Source organism: Pseudophryne corroboree, chromosome 8 (assembly GCF_028390025.1).
Source record: "Pseudophryne corroboree isolate aPseCor3 chromosome 8, aPseCor3.hap2, whole genome shotgun sequence".
NCBI lineage: Eukaryota > Metazoa > Chordata > Amphibia > Anura > Myobatrachidae > Pseudophryne > Pseudophryne corroboree.
The window spans coordinates 138,205,727-138,233,558 of NC_086451.1; the positions used below are offsets into that span (position 1 = coordinate 138,205,727).

Genomic DNA, 27,832 nt, shown 5'->3' on the forward strand with positions numbered 1-27,832 from the left:
CGTCTACGGCTGTAACTGCGTACAAACTGGTACGTACAGTGTAAATCGTACTAATTCAATCTTTCTAATAATGGATTGTAATATTGGGTCTTTTACAGTGCCAGTGATATTATAGTTGTTTTGTTTGGTTAACACTTCTCCATATATATCATATTGGAATATCTCTGATGATCTGTAGCTATTGGTTCAGTCTTTTTTATTAATCCATTAAGGAAGTATATTAACAGTGCTCATTTGTTAAATTCTGCAGCTGCACAGTGCCACTGTGTTTGTTATTTTAGCAGTATATATACTGTAGCACTATATATTATTATTTTTAATGTATAGAGAATTAAACAACATAGAAGTACTTCTATATTTAATTCTTTGTATACACAGATTTGACACTTCATCTTAGATACTAATGGTGGCAAAAATGGGTTTGTTTGCCACAATTAGTGTGCCCATGGATGTTTGCGTGCACTGCACATGTACCCATGATCCATAAGATCAGAGGTATCCCTGGGTGTGGTGACACCCGGTGCGCACTCTGGATCTCCTGTGTGCCGGAGATGCGCTTGCGAGGAAAAAGGGATGTGGGTGCACATAAAGAGACGTGGCTGTATACAGAGGGGCGTGGTCTCACTGGGATCCCGCGATCATCACTCCAGGGGCATGCCCAGCATCTGCGGAGATGCTGGGCTGCCCCTGGAGACAGTCTTCCTGTACTGTCAGCTCCTCTTCTATAACAGGAGCCATGTGCTGCAGGAGACTGTCACACTGCAGCAACCGGCTCCTGTCACTGCGGAGGAGCTGGCATTTTGGTGTGTGTCACCCTGGTGCGGGCAGCCCACTTTCGATACCAGTACATAGGATCGCATGGGTACAGGTGCTCCAGCGAATGGATCGCAGCCATGTGCAAAAAGTCACAATTGGGGTACATTTGCACCTGCGACCTGTTCACAGAGCACGGAGAAGATGAAGAGTGTCACATCTGTAGATACAAAAGAAAAAGCAATGAAATCCCCCTCAAATACAATACAGTAGAGATGTACGTTTCAGTTTTTCTGAAATACAATCGTACCCGGGGATGGGTGGGAGGGAGGGGGGGTTAGAGTTGAATGGAATTCCAGCTCAGAATCACTTTGGGGTTTCCGAGTGGAACCGAGTTCCAGCTTGGGTCTGTTGTGAGTTCGGAATTCAGATTTAAAAACTGAACATGGATTTTGGATTGCATGTAAACAGGTCCAAATTATATGATTTTAGCTGTTTTTATCGATCAATGTTTATAGATTTTTATTGATTTTAAAGAAATCCAAAATGAACCAAAAACCGAATCCTAACCAAAACATGATGATGAATTAGAATCAAAACCAAAACACAAGGGTCCACACATCTGTACAATATAGTTTTCAAAATGGACATTCCAGATCTAGTGACTTTGATTTATAAACAGTTATAAACATTTAGCATTTTATGAAACACAACTTGGTTTTGCAACAGTGTATCCTGATGGTGTTCCCAGTGTATTGCATGCCTACTCCCTGCTCTTAGGAAATGCTTTTGCAAACTGGGTATGGGTGTAGTATAGTATGCCGGCGGCCGGGATCCCAACCACCAGCATACCGGCAGCTGGGTGAGCGCAAATGAGCCCCTTGTGGGCTCTCGGTATACTGAGCGCCGGGATCCCAACAGCTGGCATACTGAATACCACCCTGGGTAAAAAATCTGTAGTGGTGCGAAAGTAAAAGTGTGCCCCCAAAAAAGAGTCTTACTCTTTACTGTTTCTTTTTACCTTTGGCAATAGACACAATTTACATATAATCTGTATACAATAAGGACTATGGTGAGCACCACTGGGGAGTCGTATGATTGGCATTATTCACATAAATATATTTTCTCATTGGTTGGATAGACAACATACACAATACTAGTCCGCCCCGCATGTCAGGCCCGACCCCTTCCTGCACAAGTACAAAAGCATTGCACAGCAGCGATGCTTTTGTACTTGAAGAGTAGCTCCCTACCAGCGCAGCTCCTGCGTGCTGGCAGGGAGCTACTCGTCGCTGCCCGAGTCGTAGCCAAACGGTCCGGGCACGCCTGCAATGCCCGGACCGCGCCCCCTAAATGGCGGACAAATGCTGCCGGCCCGCCCACTCCCGCCCAGCGACCGCCTCTGCCTGTCAATTAGGAAGAGGCGATCGCAGGGCTAAGACAGCCGTTGATCAGGTCTGAATTAGCCCCCATATTGTAGACTCTTTCGTGGGAACCCCCCCCCCCCTTTTCTCATGATAATAGCACGCCTAATAAGCTGTAAGATGTCCAAACAAATATATTTAAATAATAGAAGATGCTTTTTCAACACAACCATGTTATTGGTCACTTACAGTGCAGGTCCCCCGCAGAAAGGACAGGAGGTTTCGGCAGACAGGCAAAAGGATGAGCAAACAATTAAAATTAAGACAAGCAGCAGATCCACGGGCCCATGCAAGACATGACTGCGAATACAAAAAGATACCATATTATTTTAGTTCTCATTTTAACATTTGGTTGGTCAAAACATTCATCTCAATTGTCTTATTATGTTAATCTGCCACTTTAAGAATACATAAGAATACATGGTGATTTTTAAATCAGCATGTAACAGTGGCAACATACCTTATCCATCAGTTAGGGATTATGCCACAAACAAACTTTTATAAATATAGCAAATTAAAGACTCATTATGAAACTGATATTTGGATTATCTCTATCACCGATGACAACACCATCATCGTCCCTGTTTCCCAACTCCGATGCTTGGCTGTCACCCTTGACTCCACCATATCCTTAGTCCCCCCTTCCCCCCACACACACATTCAATCTCTGGCTCATTCCTGTCGGCTCTAGCTGTGTAACATCGCCCACATCAGGCCATTCCTGTCACAGAACCCCTGTAAATTTATTAGCCAATCACTGGTCATCTCGTGGTCCGACTACTGCAACCTTCTCCTCACTGGCCTCCCACATTCCTATCTCGCCCCACATTCGCCTCTCTGCCATTATCTGCACTGGCTCTCCTTCCCCTACAGAATGCTCTACAAACTCCTCACTCTCACATACAAGGCCCTTTCCAACTTAACTGCTCCCTACATCTCCAAACTCATCACCATATGTACTCTCTCCGGCCCTCTCAGGTTGACCAATAACCATTGCTTCTCCTCTTCCCTGGTTACTGCATCTCTCAAACTAGTCCAAGATTTCTTCTGTGTAGCAGAACTACAAGTCCCAGCAAGCCTCCCCTGCAAGCTGGTACTTGGAGAACCACAAGTACCAGCATGCAGGGGGAAAACGGGCCCACTGGTACCTGTAGTTCTACTACAAAAAAAATACCCAAATAAAAAGAAAACACACACAACGTGATAGTACAATTTTATTAAACATACATGCACACTTACATACATACACAGTTACACACTTACCTATGTTGACACGAAGCAGTCGGTCCTCTTCTCCAGTAGAATCCACGGGGTACCTGTAAATAAAAATTATACTCACAAACAATCCTGTGTAGATCGGTCCTCTTCTTTAAATTTGTAATCCAGGGACTTGGTAAAATAAAAAAAACGGAATACCCGATCCACGCACTGAAAGCGGATTCATGTTTACACATGGATCCCCTTTCCCTGACTGGCGGGATCCCCCATGACTGCTGTCAAAGAGGGTCCCTTCAGCCAATCAGGGAGCGCCACGTCATGGCACTCTCCTGATTGGCTGTGCGCGCCTGAACTGTCAGTTGACCGCGAGGTTAAGTGGGGCCAACCACAAGAGTGACCCCACTTAACCTTGAGGTCTACCGCAGACCACAAAGTTCCCACCGGTGCAGAGCCTGGTGCTAGTTGTTAAAATATGGGGGAGCCCCTGTCAATTTTCCCCCCGTATTTTTACAACCAGGACCGGCTCAAAGAGCCCGAGGCTGGTTATGCTTAGGGAGGGGGGGTTTGGGAGACAAAGCCCAACCTCCCCCCCCCCCCGCAAATTTTTTCCTGATTTCTAAGTCTTTCGCACCCCTTCCCACTGATAAACATGCACGGATCTCATGGATCAGAACACAGTAAAAAAAAGCAGGTCTATTTGAAAGCTTTTTTTTTACGATTTGTATTTTTTAATGGCAGTGTTTGGCTATTGCCGGCAGTGATTGTGAATTCAAATTTTTAGTAAATTACCGAGTTGTATAAAATAACAGGTGTGTTTGACCGATGGTGTATTCATTCATATTTTTTTTCTTTAACTTAAAAAAAAATATGAATGCCCTCATCACTGCCGAGATTTGAGTTTAGTAAATTCCCGAGATGACACTTTGATGAAAAAACACCAAATCGATCAAAATCGGGAGCTTAGTAAATATACCCCCTTGTATAGCTTCAGACTGACACTAAAAACCCATCTATTCACATAGGTGTGCGCAGCTCAATTTATTAGGGGGTATACTTCCAGAGGGTGTGTCTAGCAGTGCCATTTTGGCGTTTCTAGTACCGCTTTTTGGGCATGTCTAACACCGTCCAGGGACATGTCTAGCACTAGTTTACATTCTCTCAATAAAATCTAATTTCTCACTAGTTCCTAATAATACAGTAGATATAATACACCCCAGAAACATAAAATGAAGCATAATGGTGCGACCACCGGCCGGTACTGAGTATGAGCCAAAATTCACATTACCCCACACAGTATGAGCCAAATTGACATTACACCACACAGTATGAGCCAAATTGACATTACACCACACAGTATGAGCCAAATTCACATTACCCCACACAGTATGAGCCAAATTGACATTACACCACACAGTATGAGCCAAATTGACATTACACCACACAGTATGAGCCAAATTCACATTACCCCACACAGTATGAGCCAAATTCACATCACCCCACACAGTATGAGCCAAACTCACATTCTGCCACACAGTATGAGCCAAACTCACATTCTGCCACACAGTATGAGCCAAACTCACATTCTGCCACACAGTATGAGCCAAACTCACATTCCGCCACACAGTATGAGCCAAACTCACATTCTGCCACACAGTGATGGTGTAGGAGCTTCCGCAGTATAGCAAATATATTGATTCACGCTTTTTTGCATTGATTAAGATATTTACTGTTAATCACAAAATGAGTTCATGTTTCCTTAAAAATATTGGACAGATATATTCAGACTTTATACCTCGAATATCTTGTTCTAAAGCATGACGTGTTCAAGGACAAGGCAACAGATGTATTCAAGGCTAATTGGAAAGAAGTTTATGTCCGAAAAACTGATAAACGAAGCACTAACCATTTTTCTAGAATGTTCTAATTGTTAATTATAATCTTGTATGACAATTGATGTATTACTGTTTTTGAGACATACATGGTGTATTCTGATTGGCTAAATATATTGGCACACATGAATCCTTTGTCCTCCAGCTATAAAATAAACCTTATATGGCCCCTAAGCCAGGTCAACTATGAACTGCTTAGGTTACACAATGATCCTGTGTCACCTTTTCATTCACTGATCTCCAACCGGTTGCAAAAGAAACAGAATTCTGACTGATGACTGCAGAGAGTTTATAGACCAGACCTGAATAGGTTAACATACCCTAACATTTGGGAGCATCGTCCGGAGATATTCCAGCATCTCCTCCACTGGCAATAAATCCTCTGATCTTTCAGGAACCGCTGATAACAAAAACCGGTAAGTGAGATTTAATGTGTAGATTTCTACCTGCTCACTTGAACTCAGCGTTTCTTGAAATCTGCGGAAGTCCAGTCGGGAAGGTCAGAGAATATCTTAAAGAGCCCAGTGTCAGTCAGAAGAAATTTTTTAAGGTACCATACATTTATGTTATATTGTTGAATTGTGGGTAAATATCTTCAGCTAATTTGTCACAAGTGTACAGGGGGAATTAATCAAATATCCAGAAAATGTTACATTTTTAAAAGGTGGCGTATGGCCAAGGTGTATTCTAATGCTGATAAACAGTTTGAATTGATAAATAACCAAAGAGTTGTATGCAAATCTTGTACCTGTGTTGTTGTGTTAAGAAAATACAAAGGGTCCGTAGCACCGAGATTGGTGGCAATTACAAGCACTGAAGTCTCATTTGGTTATGTGGAAAATGATGATGAATTTTATTGTACAAAAGGTTGTCATTTTAAAAAGGGAATTGTTGGAACATTACATTAAGAATGATTGATCTAACATCATAACCTATTGGCCTAGGAACCACATAATCCCAGGTTTAAGACCCATTTGCCCATACAGCCTCAAACAGCTGCCGCGCACACAGATAACAGACGTAGCAGTGAGAGGGTATCCAGAAGACAGAAAAACCAGATATAAAAGATGGTCAAGAATCTGTCAGATATAATACTTATTGTTACCCTTTGTTTTGGGATCCTTGCACTGTTGTATGTACTCTGTTGATATGCTTTTGGAAAGGTGGGGGGAGTTGGCTGTCTGCGAGACACTGAAACCAGTGCTTGTAACTAGACTCTCCTGCACACATTGATAGGTATTTCTCTGTATCCAAGCAGTCCCCGGTGTTAGCTGTTACTTTCTGAAGAGAAACAAGCATTAAACTAAATGGTAGACCCGATAGCAAGGAGACTCAAGTATGATTGCCCAAGGTGCCCAGGGCACATAATTTTCCAAACACAAGGGGAACGTATTCCAAGAATAGTGGGGAGTTTACCGAGAACAACAGGGATACTGGTACAAGCAGGAGTCTATATAGGCAGGGGGATAGACCCTTGGAGTAACTTAACAATAATATTAGGGACGCATCTCAGTGATCCAGAAGAAATAATCTATTATGCAGGTCTCACTTGGGGAGCAGTACTAACAGATTTTCCACCAACACAGGGAGGAAGGGGCAACACTACAACCCCAGTCATTTGTCCACAGACGGATTTAAGGAGCTTTTTAGGTACAAGGATAGAAGAGATTCTTCAGAGTCAGCGTCTCACAAGGAGATTTCAATTCCCTCATAAGGAGTTACTAAAATACCACATCAGGATGGGTTCAAACCCGTGGATATTGTTAGTAACAGGGAGGGTAGGGAAGCTCTAAAAGGAGACTTTAAGTCCCTCAAAAGGGGTTGCTAAAATACCACAACAGAATGGGTTCAAACCCGTGGATATTGTTAGTAACAGGGAGGGTAGGAAAGCTCTAAAAGGAGACTTTAATTCCCTCAAAAGGGGTTGCTAAAATACCACAACAGAATGGGTTCAAACCCGTGGATATTGTTAGTAACAGGGAGGGTAGGAAAGCTCTAAAAGGAGATTTTAAGTCCCTCATAAGGGGTTGCTAAAATACCACAACAGAATGGGTTCAAACCCGTGGATATTGTTAGTAACAGGGAGGGTAGGAAAGCTCTAAAAGGAGACTTTAAGTCCCTCAAAAGGAGTTACTAAAATACCACATCAGGAGGGGTTCCGCGCACGTTCACCCAGGCATGGGAGCGCGGTCTGTAAAGATGTCAGGGCCCGACAAACCCGTGGATATTGTTAGTAACAGGGAGGGCAGGAAAGCTTTGAAAGGAATAAGTAAAATTTTCAAAAGAGCAGGTTTTCCGTCAGAAGGGACACTAGACTTAGAGAAATGGGAAAAATTTGCCTCCTGTAACAAGAGTTGGATATTTAAGCATAATTGTAGAGATCAAGTATCCATCTGGATCACTGTAGCAAAAGAATTAGGAGCAGAGAATAGAAGAAGAGATGAGGAAAATGATTTCCCCATTGTACCAGAGTACCCAATAGCACCACAACCAGCGTTAAACTCACTGCCTGTAATTTCAGCAACAGCACCTGCACACTATACCCCACCCCTATACCCAGACATGCATGCACACCCAGGTACCCATAGTATGAACAGAATGAAATCATCTGCAAGCTCACTAACAGTAAAATTGGAAAAAAGATGAGCCAGGAAAAGAGTGACGAATAATCAGCCCTATCTTGGAAGGATCTGTGGTTGAAAATCCGAATGATTTACCTGAGCTATGTGTACAGAGTATGCCCCAGTGTCCTGATACTTTATCACAAGAAACCCCAACAAGATCAAACCAAAGAAACTGGGCAGCTAAAGTTCCCCTCATGTTTAAACGAGTGGTGGACACCTGGAATCAAGCTATGAGTCCAGTAAACAATTGTCCACAATCAGGAACTATAGGCGAAAGGGTGCAAATCAGGTGAAGAGGAGAAGCAAGGGGTCAGGACACAGCCTCTACAGCTTTTCATGCCCAGGTACATAATGTACAGAATAAACTGACATATTTTCCAGAAAGATTGTGTCCGGTATGTCAGTTTTGCGTTCCAGAAGGATATGAACATTGCCCAAATTGTGGAAACTGGATTTCACACCATGAACCACCATGCCAAGATATCTATGCGACTAGAAATACTGAAAGACGGTCATCATTGCCTGTTTCTCTGTATCCAGCACAAGTACAGAGAATACGCAACCCAGATAATGCAGCCAGGACAAACGAACCATACATCGTACAGAGCCAACACCACAAACCATGGTATGGCAATGACCTCGCAAATATAGTTGCAGAGTCCCCAGATCCTAGAAAAAACCCAACAGCAGTTTATGCCTATATGGAAAGAATTCAAACCATATGGACACCGGCATGGGTCGACTACCACCAGTTGTGTGAGGCTATACTAGGACCAGCAACTGCCCAAACAGTAAGCACCATGTTAAAAGCAGATGCAGTAGATGATTGCCCAGCCATAATGGACGTTCCGACAGAGGAAAATAGAACAACGTTTGAAAGTGGAAAGATGTACATGACAAGACTTAAGAGATGGTGTCATGCACAGACACTCAGGGCACCAGCAGCCCCAGATTTGAAACAGGAAAAGACTGAGTCCATCAGAACTTACTATGATAAAGTCACTATACGACACACAAGATGATAGAATATGAAGGTGTGCAACTCCTGTGTCGGCAACAGTGTACTCAGTCACCACTGGCAGTTCGATAAAAGTGACTTTACCCACAGGAGACCCAAGGGTTTCAAGAGCTGTTTTTATGCACAACCAGATTCCTCTACGTTTACTTACAGATCAAGCCATTGCAACGACTGGATTGGGAGGTTAAGCCATACTTGCCTACTTTTGGAAACTAGTTTCAGGGAGATTCAAGATGGTATGAGAGCTTGCTGGCACACCACTGAAGGGGCGTGTCATGCTCCACCGAAAAGGGTGTGTCTAGCACCACCCATGGGTGTGTCTATTGCCATTCAGGGGGATGTCCTGCAGGTAGAAACGAAATAACTTAGAGCAGCATGCCATGCTGCCAGGGTGTGTGTGTGAATGGGTGGTATATGTAGTTGCACATACAGGAGTCAGTGCCAGCCTACACACAGGAGTCAGTGCCAGCCTACACACAGGAGTCAGTGCCAGCCTACACATACACACACGGGTCAGTGCCAGCTTACACACACAGGGGTCAGTGCCAGCCTACACACACAGGGGTCAGTGCCATTCCTACACACATACACACACACACACACACACACACACACACACGACAGTATTAACCTACACACAGTGCCGGCATATGAGGCCACTGAGGTAGAACCACTTACACTCACTTTGGGATTGGGCACTCCTTATAGATACATAGATTTGATGGCAGATAAGAACCACTTGGCACATCTATTCTGCCCATGTATACTCTAGGGTTATTTATATATTTTTTTGGGCGCCAATTAACCTACCAGTGTATTTTTGGACTGTGGCAAATATCGCCATTACCAATAGCCAAAAATACATTGCATCTCAATCAGTTTATCACCCTTATGGAAAGAATGAATATTAGGCGTTAGATATCCTTAGTAACACTGCAGCCTGAATCTCAGAAGTGTCTATTTGATTGTTCAATAGTAAATTGGTAACACAGTGATAGTAACAGTTATACAGTTGTTAAAGAATTAACGTATGGTTATTATGTTGCAATGCCTCAACTACACTTCACTGTGCAACTAAAAGGAGATATATATATATCTCCTTTATTATTCGCTGTATAGACTGCTAATATATTGCCACCGTAGAACATAGGACAGTATGTGTCTGGATTGGTATCGCACACTGTAGGTATGTTTTATATATACTGTATACTGCATTATATAGGTTATTAACATTACAGAGTACAGGGTAAATAGAGTGTTCAATTGTTCAGTTGTTTATTAGCCTCTGGTAGTGTAAAGTACGCCTAGAACATATATTTTGCAGTATTGAATATAGGTTGTGACTGGCAATACAAGAATCTAATTGGCATGGTAGATGTGTACCAATCAGATCAGTGCATTTAGTAAACAGTAATAATTACAAATCTTGTTGTTTTTGGTGAATATTATGCTACTAATGTATAGTGCCAGTCCTTGGATGAAATAATAACCACTAACCCTAAACTGTAAGAGAGTTACACACAAGGGTAAGGAATAAGAGGGACTGTTTAATCTCCCAGGACGGAAGGCAGAGATAGGGAAGGTCACGTAAGTTTACTTAATAACATGCAGCAGCGTGTGCCCGGCCAATCTGCAGTTGGAGGCCAGAGGTCAAATCTGTTACCTTGCAAGAGTATTCCCCTGCCTTCCACGGAGTGTCGATCGTCCCACCAACAAGTTTATTCATCACTCACCCTTCCTAGATGATCTCCCACTGGCCGCAGGTCTGCATGCAAGGGGGGAGAGGCAGAGGGATCAGAAGCTGCTGCTGCCAAGGCCAATGGAGATGGACACTGCGCGGTAAGGTGTCCATAGTGACTGGCTGCTCGTAGGCTCTGCAGGGCTGGCTCTCCGCGATGCTGTCCATGCCCCCCGTCCATTCCCAACCTATTTTGCATGCTCACTCCAAACTGTGCTCCCCTGGCGGCCGGACTTGCGCATGCGCCGTTCAGATTTCTTTCGGGGCTAGCTGATTCCGGGGGATTGTGAGGGCTGTGCAGGGCAGCGGGAGAATGTTTGGAGGAACGGGAGTCTCCCGCAGAATGCGGGAGTGTTGGCAAGTATGGGTTAAGCCCTACCCCTGCAAGAAAGCAAAGATGTAACCTGAAATACAAGCTGCTATACAAGACTATCTCTCACAGGAAAAGTAAGACAAAGAGGAACAACAACTCCCAGCATAAACATCATTATGTTAAACACTAGCCTGGGTGGACTTGGACTAAGAAGATGACATGCCAGCAGCAGTGAGAAAGAATATGCAAGTGAAGAAAGGACAAAGTATGAAGAATAATGAATGAATCATAAAGAGAGGTGATTAGAAAAAGAAAAGTTGAGAAACAATATGAAGGTTGCATGAAAGTTTGGAGACTAAAGGAAGTCTGCTTTAAGAAGGACAAAGAAAGACATCTGACAAGTGGTCAGTACTACCTGGCAAGATTACAGAGATAATGCCATGATTTAAAGCAACAGAAGCTCCGGGGTTTAAAGCAAATAATAAGGAACAAGACAGAAAAAGTTCCAGAAGACAAATGAATGATGCTTCTTCTGCCAATATGAAGTACAAGCTTCTTCAGGTACTCCCCAGTGAACATAATGTCTCCAGAAGAAACAGCAGAAGGTATGATTACAGTCACCTTGCCCACTGGAGAAATACGTTTGTGCCTAATGAATACTGGAGCCAGCACACGCAGAAGACAGCAGAGGGAGATACCACAAGAACTGATGATATCAGAAATTCTTAAAAGGACAGGAGATGAAAGAAATACAGTCACCAATACCAGCCCAGTTCTTGACCTTGGAGTACATGTCCAGTGACTTTGCTGAAGCACAATGTACTAAAGCTTATCCAAGGAGAATACAAGAAGAAGTTTAACTTTCCAGCAACTTATCAAAGGAAAGAACAAAAAGCCATTTAGAAGCAAGTTAAAACAGAAGTTCAGTATTGGCTCATTCCCGCAGTACCAGTTGTAGAAGAAAGGAAGCAATACTACTGGACCAGGATAGCTTTGTGGAGGGGCTATATCACCAAGTGATTTATCCACAAAACACACAGCTAAATACAGGATGTGAATGAACTGCTGATTGCCACCACTACTAAAAGAAGCACCAAGAAGGGGCAGTGTCCTTAGTGAAGTTTCTGGAAGAACAAGACTGCAGAGCCTCAGAAGGAGAAATTGCAGCTAGTCAAGCAAGAGTTAATCTTCCTAGGACACTCAAGGTACCCGACATCTAACAAAAGTGAGAAGGAAAAGATTCAGACTGCTAACTAAGATGCCAACTAGTGTCAAGCAAGTCAGATGATCATTCCTGGGCCTAGTAGGACACTACAGAACATGGATACCTCTAGCACCAGTCTACATGCAAGCATTGTATGACAACACTGAAAGGGAGGAGGGTCCGCATCCTACATACAGCAACAGATGAATTAAGCTACTGAACAGTTGGAAACAGCAGTTGCCTCATCTCAAGCCCTAGAACTACCTGACTATTAAAGAAGGAGGCCATACATAGAAGTCCTTATGCAAAATCATGGACTGAGGTGAAGACCAGTTGCCTACAACTCAAGCAAGCTTGACAGCGGTAATCAAAGAGCACCTATCGGCATCAGAGCAGTGATAGCAGCAACAGTCCTAGAAGAGTATAAGAGCACAGACACAGTGATGAATCAGAAGTCCTAGAAGAGGACAAGAGCACAGGCATAGTGCTGAATCATGAACTTATCATCCAGGGTCCACATGCAGGTACAGAGAAGCTTCAACAAGCAAGAACCAGACACCTGTCAGTGGCAAGGCTGACCATGTATGAAGTAGCACTGCCAAAGTGCGACAAGTAACCATCAGACGATGTATTACCCTCAACTCAGCAACCCTTTTCTAGCATTAATCAATAAAGGTGTTGAATCTCAAGATTCAAAAGGAGGGAAAAACAGATTATCTACTGATGAATGGGAAAGCCAGAAGTTTCTAACATTCACTCACGAAGGTAAACCATACTGTTGGACACGATTACCCCAGGGGGGAGCAACCAGTCCATCGGATTTCTCAGAGGCAATGGCATTAATCCTGCAGAAATGGAGACCGTACTTTACAGACACTCAGTTAGTTCAATATGTCGATGATCTGCTTATTGCTGCACAGACAGAAGACAAGTGCAAAAAGAAAACAGTATCACTACTCATCTTTTTGGCAGAAGAAGATTGCAGAGTGTCAAAAGACAAGCTTCAGCTAGTACAGAAAAAAGTTGTCTTCTTAGGACACTGCATATCCCAAGGAACAAGGCATCTTACTGATGAAAGAACAAAAGCAATAACTCAAGAAAAAACCCCAAGAACATTAAAGGAAATCAGAGCTTTTCTGGGCCTTATTGGTTATTGCAGAGAATGGATACCCTCAGCCTCATTACTGATGCAACCCCTATATGAATTAACAAAAAAGGAGGCGTCAGCAGAAAACAGGGACACCATTGAAGAAGCAGTAAGAAAACTAAAGCAAGCCATAATAACAGCCCCAGCATTGGGATTGCCTGATTACAAAAAGCCTTTTAACCTATTCTGCCATGAAAACAGAGGGCATTCTTTGGGGGTGCTCACCCAGAAATACGGACCAAAACAAAGACCAGTGGCATACTATTCAGCCCAGCTGGATCCGATTATCAGAGGAGCACCATCCTGTGTCCGAGCAGTGGCAGCAGCAGCAATACTAAAGGAAAAGGTGACAGACATCATTGTGCTTGATCATCCACTGTGTATACAAGTACCGCATGCTGTAACAGAAATACTAAGTCAAGAAAAAAGCAAGCATCTTTCTGCAGCCAGACTTGCCAAATATGAAGTAGCATTATTAAGCGCCTCCCATGTCACCATCACAAGATGCACTGTACTAAACCCAGCTACACACTGGACAATCCAGACATGAACCTGTTCGTCGATGGATCAAGATATTATGATAATGGATCCCCAAGGACAGGATATGCAGTAACAACTGAAACTTAAGTCATAGACTCTGGACCATTGCTACCAAGAATGGCAGCACAAGAAGCAGAACTCATAGCAATGACCAGAGCCTGCATACATGCTGAAAACATGACAGCTATCTAGTCCCAGGATTACGCTGTTATTTGGAAAAGTAGGGACTTCAAAGGTGCAAATGGAAAACCTATCAAACATGCCAGTTTGATTATGGAACTCTTCAGAGCATTGGAACTACCTAAAAGGATTGGTATAATCAAGGTACAAGCACATACTAAGAGCCAAACCATGGAAGCTAAAGGAAATGCATTTGCAGATGCAGAAGCCAAGAGAATTGCCTTACAATCAAAAGAACTTGAGCAAGTCTTAGTAGCTCAAGATGTGAAGCAAATGCCCAGTGAGAGGAGTTGATCAAAATTCAACAACAAACATCACAAGGAGAAATGGAGAAATGGAGATGATTGGGGGCAGAAGAAGATGAACACGGACTTTGGAAGTCAAGAGAATTAAAGTACTGTCTACCAGCAGCTCTATTTCCACCTATGTTACAAGTAGCTCATGGACAAGTACATCATTCAAAGGAAGCCATGGTGAATAGAGTACAAGAGCATTGGATAGCTCCTGGCTTCAATAAAGCTGCAACAAACTTTGTAGCAGGATGCTGGATCTGTGGAATCAGCAATCCAGGACAAAGAACCAAGACACCTCTAGGAAGTATACCCAAAGCCTCTTACCCATTTGAAAGACTACAAATTGACTATATACAGTGGCCACGAAGCGGTCCATATGAATATGTACTAGTAACAACGGACATGTTTAGTTACTGGGCCGAAGCCTGGCCAGTAAGCAAAGCCACAGCAAAAACCACTGCAAAGAAACTGATAGCAGAAGTAGTATGTAGATTTGGGATACCTGAGGTTATAGAATCAGATAGAGGTACACATTTCACAGGAGAAGTCATGCAGCATATAATGAAAGATTTGGGGGTACAGCAGGCCTTCCACGTGCCTTACCGCCCCCAGGCGAGTGGGAGGGGGGACATCTGAACTTTGACCTTAAGCTAAAACTACAGAAAATGACAGAAACCAAAAGAACTTGGCCAGAATAACTACCTATAGTCTTGTTTAATATTAAGACCACACCCATGAGACCTAGTAAACTGACTCCATATGAAATATTGTTTGGGTCAGCTCTAAGAACAGGTTGTTATTATCCACAACAATTGCAACATAATCATGGTGATTTTTACAGGTTATGTACAGGAGGTCTGTAAAACATTGACTAACCTCCATTGCCGAGTGTTTTCTTCCATTCCAGACCCAGAAGGATCAGCTACGCATAAGCTAAATCCAGGAGATTGGGTCTATTTAAAGAGACATGTAAGAAAGACCTTTGAACCAAGATATGATGGTCCATATCAAGTGCTGCTAACCATGTCTACCTTAAATTAAGGTGAAAGGTCGTGATACCTGATTACATGCATCCCACTCGAAGAAGTTGACAGTGACTCTCCAGCCAGAAGAATGAAGTTGCTTATCCTTTGGTTGTTGTTAGGGGTAATCCCCAAGGTTTGGACTATAAGTCCAGGGGACTGGTTTACTGAAAGGAAATAGTTCAGGCCTAGGTAGTGTAGTGTAGGTAGAATAGGGAGAAAAAGTGGAATCAAAAAGAGGGGAAATGATGGTGTAGGAGCTTCCGCAGTATAGTAAATATATTGATTCACGCTTTTTTGCATTGATTAAGATATTTACTGTTAATCACAAAATGAGTTCATGTTTCCTTAAAAATATTGGACAGATATATTCAGACTTTATACCTCGAATATCTTGTTCTAAAGCATGACGTGTTCAAGGACAAGGCAACAGATGTATTCAAGGCTAATTGGAAAGAAGTTTATGTCCGAAAAACTGATAAACGAAGCACTAACCATTTTTCTAGAATGTTCTAATTGTTAATTATAATCTTGTATGACAATTGATGTATTACTGTTTTTGAGACATACATGGTGTATTCTGATTGGCTAAATATATTGGCACACATGAATCCTTTGTCCTCCAGCTATAAAATAAACCTTATATGGCCCCTAAGCCAGGTCAACTATGAACTGCTTAGGTTACACAATGATCCTGTGTCACCTTTTCATTCACTGATCTCCAACCGGTTGCAAAAGAAACAGAATTCTGACTGATGACTGCAGAGAGTTTATAGACCAGACCTGAATAGGTTAACATACCCTAACAACAGTATGAGCCAAACTCACATTCTGCCACACAGTATGAGCCAAACTCACATTACCCCACACAGTATGAGCCAAAAACTTTAGGTAACTTCATGTATATACGCAGACAGTATATTCCCCATTGCTGCCCCCCTCTCTTTCCCCTGCAGGAGCATGGTAGGCTCCTCAGATCCAGCACTGCAGTTTACAGTCGGTCACATACTCTCAGCCTCTGTTGCACTGTTTCACTGTGACGGAGGCATGGCGGCAGACAAGGACAGAGAGAGCGCGGGAGAGAGAGCGCGGGCAGGAGAGAGAAAGTATGGGCGGCCAGGAGGGAGGACATGCGGTGTGACACCATGACGTCACATCGCAGGGCAGAGCTGGGAGGATGCATTAACCAGGCACCCCCCGTGCGCACACCTATGTCTGTTCATCGCAGTATACCCATCGAATTATCTCAATCTCTCTACCTTCCTCATTTCCCAGCCAAACCTCTCTCTCTACCTTCCTGCCATAAGGTCCTCATTGACTTGCTCATGCCTCATGTCTTCTGTCTGTTTCCCCTCCTAGGAGTAGTGTCCTTATCCCTCCTGTTCTCTCAGCCCTCTTCTCCTGCACTTCAATTACAGCACTCACCCACATGCTTGCCATCTTCTGGAGTTCCACCCATTTGTAGCCGCTCATCCCCTCAGCTGCTAGCGTTGCCATCACTATTGATGACATGTCCCTACCTTAGCCGCTTACCTGCTTAAAAGCTGTATTGTGTACTGAGATCTGTGGTGCTTATTGTTTCTTATGTTCGGTTTATGTTTTGGCTACTGTAATGTTCCGTTTTACCCTGTTCTTCCTTACTGTTTGCCTTTATACGGTGTTGCAGGCCACTTGCGGTGCCATATAAATACAGTGTAATAATAATAATAATAATAATAATATTTTTAGCCTAATATACATAGGGGGTAATTCCAAGTTGATCGCAGCAGGAAATTTTTTAGCAGTTGGGCAAAACCATGTGCACTGCAGGGGAGGCAGATATAACATGTGCAGAGAGAGTTAGATTTGGGTGGGTTATTTTGTTTCTGTGCAGGGTAAATACTGGCTGCTTTATTATTACACTGCAAATTAGATTGCAGATTGAACTCACCACACCCGAATCTAGCTCTCTCTGCACATGTTATATCTGCCTCCCCTGCAGTGCACATGGTTTTGCCCAACTGCTAAAAAAATTCCTGCTGCGATCAACTTGGAATTACCCCCATAGTACCATGTACTGTACAATCAATTTTTAATTTAAACCATAGAATATTTTTTTTTTTTAAACTTGGTGTTCAATGTTAGTAAATCAATGTTAGGTGGCAGATGTACTAAGTCTCAGAGAGTGATAAAATGGAGACAGATAAAGTATCAAACAAAAAAAATGTCAGTTAGGAGCCGATAGGCTGATTCCTTATCTCTTTCCACTTTATCTCTCTCCCAGCTTAGTACATCTCCCCCCTAGGTGTGTCATAACCAGTGGTGGCTCCTACCTTTTTGAAGGAGTGGGGCTACGAGAGTGGCAGTTCAGGTCTGTGCTGTCCAGACTACATATGCTCAAAGAAATCTAGCAAGGGTAAAAAGTGCTTGCACACAACCCAGTTTCTATGGACTGCATTCGCTACAGCCTCTAGAAACCAGGTAGGGCATCCCATTGGAAGTGTGGTCTGGACTGGCACTACCAGGGAGAGAAACAGCTGCCCCTGGCACTGCCATTCCAGTGTGTGGTCTGATTAGTGCTTCCAATGTGAAGCCTCACGCCTGCCAGCGTATGGACTGCTGGCTCACTGGAGGTTGTGGATTTTACCAGCTGAGCTGCTGCCCTGAAGCCTTGAGGTAATATGCACCACTGGTGATAACACCTGTCCTTGATACTGCTGCCTATCAGACCTGGCCCCAGGCATAGGCAGTATAGGCAAATGTCTAGGGGCATCAGGAAAAGCTTAGAGGCAGTGATTGGGCTGATTCATTGCCTGCCCAGCCGGGCTGCCTGGAGGCTTACACTGCCTGCCGGGCCAGTGGCTAATGTGATCAGAGCTCAGCTCTGATCGAGCAGCGGTCAGAATCAGCTTCTGCGCAGAACCTCACTCTGTGCTAGAAGTATAATGGCTATGGGAGGGCTGCTGCGCATGTCCAGCCACAGCATTTCCTCCCAAGGGTCTTTGCGGAGATCAGGTGCTATATCTCATGGCTCTGCCTCTAGCAGGCTGCAGCCACCAAGTCCAGCAGTACAACACAGAAGCCAAGAAAAGCAGGGGTGGCCGACCAGACGCTGCTGTATCTCTAAAGTTAGTCAAGTGCATGTGGTGTGCCTCACACAAGTTACCAGGTACAGGCAACCAGGGCCGGTTCTACAACTTGTGGCGCCCAGTACGAAAGTTTACACTGGCACCCCCCCCCCCCCCCCGTGGCAAAACAGTTTGTGCACACCAAAAAAATAGGGGCATGGCCACAGTTATGCTCCCAGTAGCTGTGCCTCCAGATTTGCCCCAAGTAGTTGTGCACTCCAGTTGATTTGCCCCCAGTAGTTGTACCCCCTGTCGCTGTGCCCCCTGTTGCTTTGCCCCCAGTAGTTGTGACCCCTGTTGCTTTGCCCCCAGTAGTTGTGCCCCCTCTTTCTTTGCCCCCGTGGTAGTACCCCGTTTCTTTGCCCCCAGTAGTTGTGCCCCCTCTTTCTTTGCCCCCATTAGTTGTGCCCCATTTCTTTGCCCCCAGCAGTTGTGCCTCCTCTTTCTTTGCCCCCAGTAGTTGTGCCCCGTTTCTTTGCCCCAGTAGTTGTGCCCCGTTTATTTTCCCCCAGCAGTTGTGCCCCCTCTTTCTTTGCCCCCAGTAGTTGTGCCCCGTTTCTTTGCCCCCAGTAGTTGTGGCCCCTCTTTCTTTGCCCCCATTAGTTGTGCCCCGTTTCTTTGCCCCCATTAGTTGTGCCCCGTTTCTTTGCCCCCAGTAGTTGTGCCCCGTTTCTTTGCCCCCAGTAGTTGTGCGCACACACACACACACACACACACACACACACACACAAATAAAAAAAACAATACTTACCACTGCCCCGCTCCTGCTTCCCGATCGCTGCTGCTGCTCCGTCTTGCCACTGGCTCCTCTCTATGGGAGAGACGTCATGACGTCTCTCTCATAGCAGCGCCGCACAGACACTAGAGGTCAATACTGACCTCTAGTGTCTGTCCCTGGAGACGGCTGCAGCGGACGCCAACACAGCCCACGGCGTCTGCTGCAGCAGTGGAGCAGGGAGCGGGGTGCGGGCAGGCGGCGGTGCCTGCGGGGTGACTGCGGCCGCGCTCCCAGGCTGCAGCGCCCCGGGCGAAGGCACTGCTTGCCCGCACCAAGATCCGCTCCTGCAGGCAACACAATACAATAGTGTTTATGTTGGAGTGACAGTCACACTCAGTCCTACACCAGGCAATACACAGTCAGATTTCCAGTGCCTTTACTGTGATGGGTGAGGGGTGCTGTGCTGTCAGGGGAGAGATGTGCTGTACTGTGAGGGGTGCTACACTGTGTGATGGGGGAGGGGTGCTGTGCTGTGATGGGAGAGGGGTGCTGTGAGGGGTGCTCTGCTATGAGGAGAGAGGGGTGCTGTGCTGAGAGGAGTGCTTTAGTGTGATGGGTAAGGGACGCTGTGCTGTGAGGAGAGAGGTGTGCTGTGCTTTGAGGGGTGATGTACAGTACTGTGTTATGGGTTCTGTGCTTTGAGGGGAGAGGGGTGCTGTGCTTTGAGTTGAGCTGGGGGCTTTACTGAGTGGAGTGATGTACTGTGATGGGCACTGTACTGTGCTGAATGAGGTTCTATTCTGTGAGGGGAGAGGAGTGCTGTGCTGTGATGGGAGAGGGGTGCTGTGATGGGAGAGAGGTGCTGTGTAGGGTAGGGTGCTCTGTTGTGAGGAGAGAGGAGTGCTGTACTGAGAGGGGTGCTGTACTGTGATGGGTGAGGGGCGCTGTGCTGTGAGGAGAGAGGTGTGCTCTGCTTTGAGGGGTGATGTACAGTACTGTGTTATGGGTTCTGTGCTTTGAGGGGAGAGGAGTGCTGTGCTTTGAGTTGAGTGGGGTGCTTTGCTGAGTGGAGTGCTGTACTGTGATGGGCACCGTACTGTGCTGAATGGGGTTCTATTCTGTGAGGGGAGAGAAGTGCTGTGCTGTGATGGGAGAGGGGTGCTGTGTAGGGTAGGGTGCTCTGTTGTGAGGAGAGAGGAGTGCTGTACTGAGAGGGGTGCTGTACTGTGATGGGTGAGGGGCGCTGTGCTGTGAGGAGAGAGGTGTGCTCTGCTTTGAGGGGTGATGTACAGTACTGTGTTATGGGTTCTGTGCTCTGAGGGGAGAGGAGTGCTGTGCTTTGAGTTGAGTGGGGTGCTTTGCTGAGTGGAGTGTTTTACTGTGATGGGCACTGTACTGTGCTGAATGGGGTTCTGTTCTGTGAGGGGAGAGGGGTGCTGTGCTGTGATGGGAGAGGGATGCTGTGACGGGAGAGAGGTGCTGTGAGGGGTGTTCTGCTGTGAGGAGAGAGCAGTGCTGTACTGAGAGGGGCACTATACTGTGATGAATGGGGTTCTGTTCTGTGAGGGGAGAAGGGTGATGTGCTGTGATGGGAGATGGGTGCTGTGATGGGAGAGGGGTGCTGCGAGGGGTGCTCTGCTGTGAGGATAGAGGTGTGCTGTGCTGTGAGGGGTGATGTACAGTACTGTGTTATGGGTTCGTGCTTTGAGGGGAGAGGGGTGCTGTGCTTTCAGTTGAGCAGGGTGCTTTGCTGAGTGCTATACCGTGATGGGCACTGTACTGTGCTGAATGGGGTTCTGTTCTGTGAGGTGAGAGGAGTGCTGTGCTGTGATGGAAGAGGGATGCTGTGAGGGGTGCTCTGCTGTAAGGAGAGAGGAGTGCTGTGCTGAGAGGGGTGCTATACTGTGCTGAATGGGGTTCTGTTCTGTGAGGGGAAAGGGGTGATGTGCTGTGATGGGAGAAAGGCACTGTGAGGGGTGCTCTGCTGTGAGGAGAGAGGAGTGCTGTGCTGAGAGCGGCACTATACTGTGCTGAATGGAGTTCTGTTCTGTGAGGGGAGAGGGGTGATGTGCTGTGATGGGAGATGGGTGCTTTGATGGGAGAGGGGTGCTGTGAAAGGTGCTCTGCTGTGAGGAGAAAGGAGTGCTGTGCTGAGAGGGGTGCTGTACTGTGGTGGGTGAGGGGCGCTGTGCTGTGAGGAGAGAGGTGTGCTGTGCTGTGAGGGGTGATGTACAGTACTGTGTTATGGGTTCTGTGCTTTGAGGGGAGAGGGGTGCTGTGCTTTCAGTTGAGCAGGGTGTTTTGCTGAGTGGAGTGCTATACTGTGATGGGCACTGTACTGTGCTGAATGGGGTTCTGTTCTGTGAGGGGAGAGGGGTGCTGTGCTGTGATGGGAGAGGGGTGCTGTGAGGGGTGCTGTGCTGTGAGGAGAGAGGAGTGCTGTGCTAAGAGTGGCACTGTACTGTGCTGAATGGGGTTCTGTTCTGTGAGGGGACAGGGGTGATGGCTGTGATGGGAGATGGGTGCTATGATGGGAGAGGGGTACTGTGAGGGGTGCTCTGCTGTGAGGGGAGAGGAGTGCTGTGCTGAGAGTGGTGCTCTACTTTGATGGGTGAGGGACACTGTAGTGTGCTGAATGGGGTTCTGTCTTGTTAGGGGAAAGGGGTGCTGTGCTGTGATAGGAGAGGGTTTATGTGAAAGGAGAACGGTGCTGTGAGGGGAGGGGGGTGCTGTGAGGAGTGCTCTGCTGTGAGGAGAATGGGCGCTTTGTTGAGAGGGGTGCTGTACTGTGATGGGTGAGGGGTGCTGTACTGTGCTGAATGGGATGCTGCTCTGTGAAGGGAGAGGTGTGCTGTGCTTGGTGATGGGAATATCACCTAGGGGGGACCAGCCAAAATCTTGCCTAGGGCACCAAATTGGTTAAGGCCTGCTCTGCTGCCTGTGATGTGAATAGGCAATAAGCTAAGAGTCAGAAAACCTCAATAGCCACATTATCAAGGTTTCCCATAACTGGAGGAACATAGGGGGTAATTCCAAGTTGATCGCAGCAGGATTTTTGTTAGCAATTGGGCAAAACCATGTGCACTGCAGGGGGGGCAGATATAACCTGTGCAGAGAGAGTTCGATTTGGGTGGGGTGTGTTCAATCTGCAATCTAATTTGCAGTGTAAAAATAAAGCAGCCAGTATTTACCCTGCACAGAAACAAAATAACCCACCCAAATCTAACTCTCTCTGCAAATGTTATATCTGCCTCCCCTGCAGTGCACATGGTTTTGCCCAATTGCTATCAAAAATCCTGCTGCGATCAACTTGGAATTACCCCCATAATACAGTATTCAGCACTTAACCTACAGCATGAAATTCATATTGTCTAACAGACTATAAGCTTGTGAGCAACACCCTCTTAGTGCTTCATGTGTTTAATTTAATACACATGCTTGTTTTATTACTGTGTCTGTTCCAAATGGTGAAGTGCTATGGAATATACTGTACTTGTGTTATAAATAATGTTGATAATAACAATTACATTTATATTCTGTTTAGCTGGGCAGCATTCATGTGGTCTTGAAGCTATTTTGAATATTAGTGAGCATAGTAGTATGATAATAATATTAATAACTTGCAGGGTCAGACTGGCCCACAGGGGTACAGGGGAAACCACTGGTGGGCCCCACTGCCTGGGGCCCAACTCCTTCCTCTAGAGATCAGGTTCCAGACTGTGTATTATACATGGTAGATATGTTGCATTACACCGCACAAGTCTATTGTGTATTCCAAGCCTCTGTGGGGGTTGGCCACACCCCCATTGTAGACTGACCACACCCCTAAGTATGGGCCCCTATCACTGCATTCCCCCAGTGGGCACTTTATGCCCCAGTCCGACACTGATAACTTGTTACAATACATGATACTATATTTACAATGATAATAATATGAATAACGTGTTACAATACATGATACTATATTTACAATGATAATAATATGAATAACTTGTTACAATGCATGATACGATATTTACAATGATAATAATATGAATAACTTGTTACAATGCATGATACGATATTTACAATGATAATAATATGAATAACGTGTTACAATGCATGATACGATTTCAAACAACCCATGGATAAAGTACATGTGAAGCTGCTGTTAATGCTTGGTGACACCATATTTATCATTCATAACCGATTACCATTAAGCTGGGTACACACGGTAAAGGTGCATACACACAGTGCGACCCATGCAGGGGCTGATACTGACTATATTGACGCCGGACATACTGTATAGACAGTATTGGCCCTGCCTGCACCCACTATATTTCATTGCGATGCCGATCCAGCAGGACCGCGCATCTGCATCGCAAGGTGCATAAACATGATATGCACTATATTTACTTCCGATATGGACTATAGAGTCCATATCGGAGGTAAAATCTCACCGTGTGTATGCACCTTAAGATTTTGATTTTGGCTATGGCCCTCATTCCGAGTTGATCGCACCAAGCAACTTCTTGCTGCTGGTGCGATCAACTAATCCCCGCCTATGGGGGAGAGTATTTCAGCATAGCAGGGCTGCGATCGCTTGTGCAGCCCTGCTATGCTAACAAAGTTTCCTGCAAAACAGGACCAGGGCAAGAGTTACTTATCCTGTGCGACGGATCCAGTGATGATGGACTCGGCTTTGACGTCAGACATCCGCCCTCCGTTCGCCTGGACACGCCTGCGTTTTTCTTACCACTCCCCGAAACGGTCTCCAACGGTCAGTTGACGCCCCAGAACGCCTTCCTGCAGTCAATCTTCTTGTGATCGCCGCTGCCTCTGCTTTTTCCGCTGTCAGTGTCTTTGCCCAGCGACGGCTGTCACCGGGCAATGACGCACGTGCGCATTACGACCCCCACGCGTGCACAGTAGTGACCCAGTCGCAGCTGTGCGAATGAAAGCATGCTGCGATTGGGTTGGAATGACCCCCTATGGTAAGATATCAGATACTATTTTTCCTTGAAATTCCCTGAGATCCTGAACAAACAAAATAGTGCATACACACGGTAAGATATAGCATAATATTTAGCACAATAGATTTAGCACGAGATATAGTATAAGATTTGGCTTCTCACTTTATTGTGATGATGCAAATCAGATACAATATCGTACGTTACATACACACGGTGCAGTATGCACTAGAAACTGTACTATCTAGCTAAAACTTAGCTGCATGTTCATCCGACAAAGAAACATCAGATACGACCAGCGCGTGCGCACTCAGCACTACATAGTGTATACACACGGCACGATATAGGGGGTCATTCCGAGATGATCGCTAGCTGATTTTGTTCGCAGCGCAGCGATCAGGCTAAAAGTCAGCAATTCTGCGCATGCGGCGTAATGCGCACGCGCGACGTACGGGTACAATGAACGATGTCATTTTGCACAGGGTCTAGCGATGCATTTCAGTCGCACTGCTTGCCGCAGAGTGATTGACATGAAGTGGGCGTTTCTGGGTGGCAACTAACCGCTTTCAGGGAGTGTGTGGAAAAATGCAGACGTGCCAGGAAAAATGCAGGCGTGGCTGGGCAAACGCTGGGCGGGTTTGTGATGTCAAATCCGGAAATGAATAGTCTGAAGTGATCGCAAGTGCTGAGTAGGTTTGGAGCTACTCTGAAACTACACAAAACATTTTTGTAGCCGCTCATCTATACAATTGTTCACACTTCTGCTAAGCTAAAATACACTCCCAGTGGGCGGTGGCATAGCGTTTGCACGGCTGCTAAAATTAGCTAGCGAGCGATCAACTCGGAATGGCCCCCATAATGCACTATATCGCTCTGTGAGTACCCAGCCTTAGACCAGAGGGAGATATGGGGGGTAATTCCAAGTTGATCGCAGCAGGACATTTTTTTAGCAATTGGGCAAAACCATGTGCACTGCAGGGGGGGCAGATATAACATTTGCAGAAAGAGTTAGATTTGGGTGTGGTGTGTTCAATCGGCAATCTAATTTGCAGTGTAAAGATAAAGCAGCCAGTATTTACCCTGAACAGAGACAAAATAACCCACCCAAATCTAACTCTTTCTGCACATGTTATATCTGCCTCCCCTGCAGTGCACATGGTTTTACCCAACTGCTAACAAAATTCCTGCTGCGATCAACTTGGACTTACCCCCAATTGTACATTGTTTGCTTCTACTAAAAGGCTTAGTTCTTCTTCTGCATTGCCAAAGATCTGTGGGAAAGAAATATTTGTTTGTATAGTATGTTATATTTATACTTACACCTAGTAAAACCCGTGTATATGAATATGGCTGCCCCTTTTCATATATCATGAAGAAATAAGTAAATAAGAAGATGTTCAGCCCCAACCAGGCAAACTGTAACAAATGAACAAGAAAGGGTTAAGAGTAAACATATGTATTATGGGTAAAGATGTGAACATAATGGAGGTCATTCCGAGTTGTTCGCTCGGTAAAAATCTTCGCATCGCAGCGATTTTCCGCTTAATGCGCATGCGCAATGTCCGCACTGCGACTGCGCCAAGTAAATTTGCTATGCTGTTAGGAATTTTACTCACGGCTTTTTCATCGTTCTGGCGATCGTAATGTGATTGACAGGAAATGGGTGTTACTGGGCGGAAACAGGCCGTTTTATGGGCGTGTGGGAAAAAACGCTACCGTTTCCGGAAAAAACGCAGGAGTGGCCGGAGAAACGGGGGAATGTCTGGGCGAACGCTGGGTGTGTTTGTGACGTCAAACCAGGAACGACAAGCACTGAAATGATCGCAGATGCCGAGTAAGTCTGAAGCTACTCAGAAACTGCTACGAGGTGTGTAATCGCAATATTGCGAATACATCGTTCGCAATTTTAAGATGCTAAGATTCACTCCCAGTAGGCGGCGGCTTAGCATGAGCAAATCTGCTAAAATTCACTTGCGAGCGAACAACTCGGAATGAGGGCCAATATACAAGGGAATAAAATAAAATTAACATTTGGCATATTATATTATTTTATTGTCTTACAAGTAAATAATTTCCTCATATCACAGTTAAATAAATATACAGACACACACACATATGAGAATATATCTAGGCACAAGTTTATAACAGAATAAAGCCTGCAGTAATAAGCAATAAACACCTGGAAAATGAAGCCTCAGAGTAATATTCTAAGGGGCAGATTCAGCTTCATTAGCAATGGCGATTTCTGCACTTCTGCACATACGTGCATTCCGCTGCGCGCATGCACGAGGGCTTAAATTGGGGTCGCAAGTGATCACAGTCTAAGTGCTGGCGTTGTGGCGTTTTCTTAGCAGTGTGGGCGGTGGGGGCAGGGGCGGATTGGGAACAAAAAGCGGCCCTGGAAAAATTTGTAAAAGTGGCCCCACATGGGCAGCACCAGAGGTGTAAGGTCTAGCCATGGGCCATGGCAGCAGCACCCTCCCCCCAAGACTTTCCAGATAGTGGGCATGGTCAGCATCAAGGGGGAAGTTAAAAAAAATTTAAATTAAATATTATGAGCACATTATATGATACACCTTCAGAATTTAGGAAACTATATCATTCTTTAGAAAGATATATTTTCTTGCTTATTACACCAACCGTATCCCAATCACTATTCACTCAATCTTATATGTCAGCCAAGCAGGCAGACTGAGCATACACTAGATCATCTGCAATCACAGGCTAAGTGGCACAGTCATTTTCATATATGCAAATTATTTTGCATCTTATTCATTATGTCTATAAAAAGGACCACATGTCCTCAAACAAAACAGGCCCCACGGATGCGTCGGCCCACCGGGAATCTTCCCTGTGGGCCCTGTGGACAATCCGCTTCTGGGTGGGGGTGTAGTCTGGACAACAGAGGCGTGTCCGGACCGTTTGCGGGGAGGGCTGCAGCAACTGCGTGACATAACATGCAGCTGTTGCAACCCAAAATATGGTGGCCCTAGGCATTGAAGGCAGAGGGCTACCATAAAGATGCGAGCGCTACGCTGTTTAGCGAAGCACTTGCATTTTAATGGAGGGGAAGGACACGGCATGCAGGGAGGCCTTGCTCTGTGCTGGGCGGCCCACATTGTCTTGCGAAAGGTATGGTCATATTTTGTATATGTTTTTTAGATGCATGTAACTTGAGTTTGATACAGATTGAATGTAGGGAACAAATGTCAGTTCAGAGTCAAGGAGTACACCTAGTCAGCGAGCTTGTGGGGTAGGATTGAGTAGTTACCAACCTGATATCTCTGTTTTGGAAATATTAAGTTTGAGGTGGTGAGATGACATCCAAGATGAAAAAGCAGAGAGGCATTCAGTGACATGGACCAATACAGATAGAGAGAAATCAGGGGACGATAGGTAGATTTGAGTATCTTCTCCGTATAGATGATACTGAAACCCAAAAGAGCTGATTAGTTTTCCAAGAGATGAGGTATAGATTAAGAAAAGCAGAGGACCTAAGACTGAGCCTTGTGGTACTTCAACTGAAAGAGGTAGCGCAGAGGAGGTAGATTCAGAGAAGCGGACACTGAAGGAGCGATAAGATAGGTTGGATAGGAACCAAGAAAGGGCTCTCCTAAAGGGGTGGTCTTCAGTTTGCTGGCTGTCGGGAACCCGGCGCACAGTATACCAGTGCCGGAATCCTGACACCCGGCATA

The 27,832-nt window shown here is 45.4% G+C and overlaps 1 protein-coding gene across 1 annotated transcript in view; it reads right to left on the reverse strand.

Annotated features, from left to right (window-relative positions):
- The window catches only part of NOX1 (NADPH oxidase 1), a 173,775-nt gene that overhangs the window by 88,204 nt on the left and 57,739 nt on the right, over positions 1-27,832 (reverse strand). Inside the window, exons 2-3 of the mRNA XM_063936966.1 lie at positions 25,458-25,553; positions 2,367-2,477 (exon numbers count right to left, since the gene is read on the reverse strand). Of these exons, the coding sequence (XP_063793036.1) occupies positions 2,367-2,477; positions 25,458-25,553 (207 nt within the window). The remainder of the gene's footprint in view (positions 1-2,366; positions 2,478-25,457; positions 25,554-27,832) is intronic.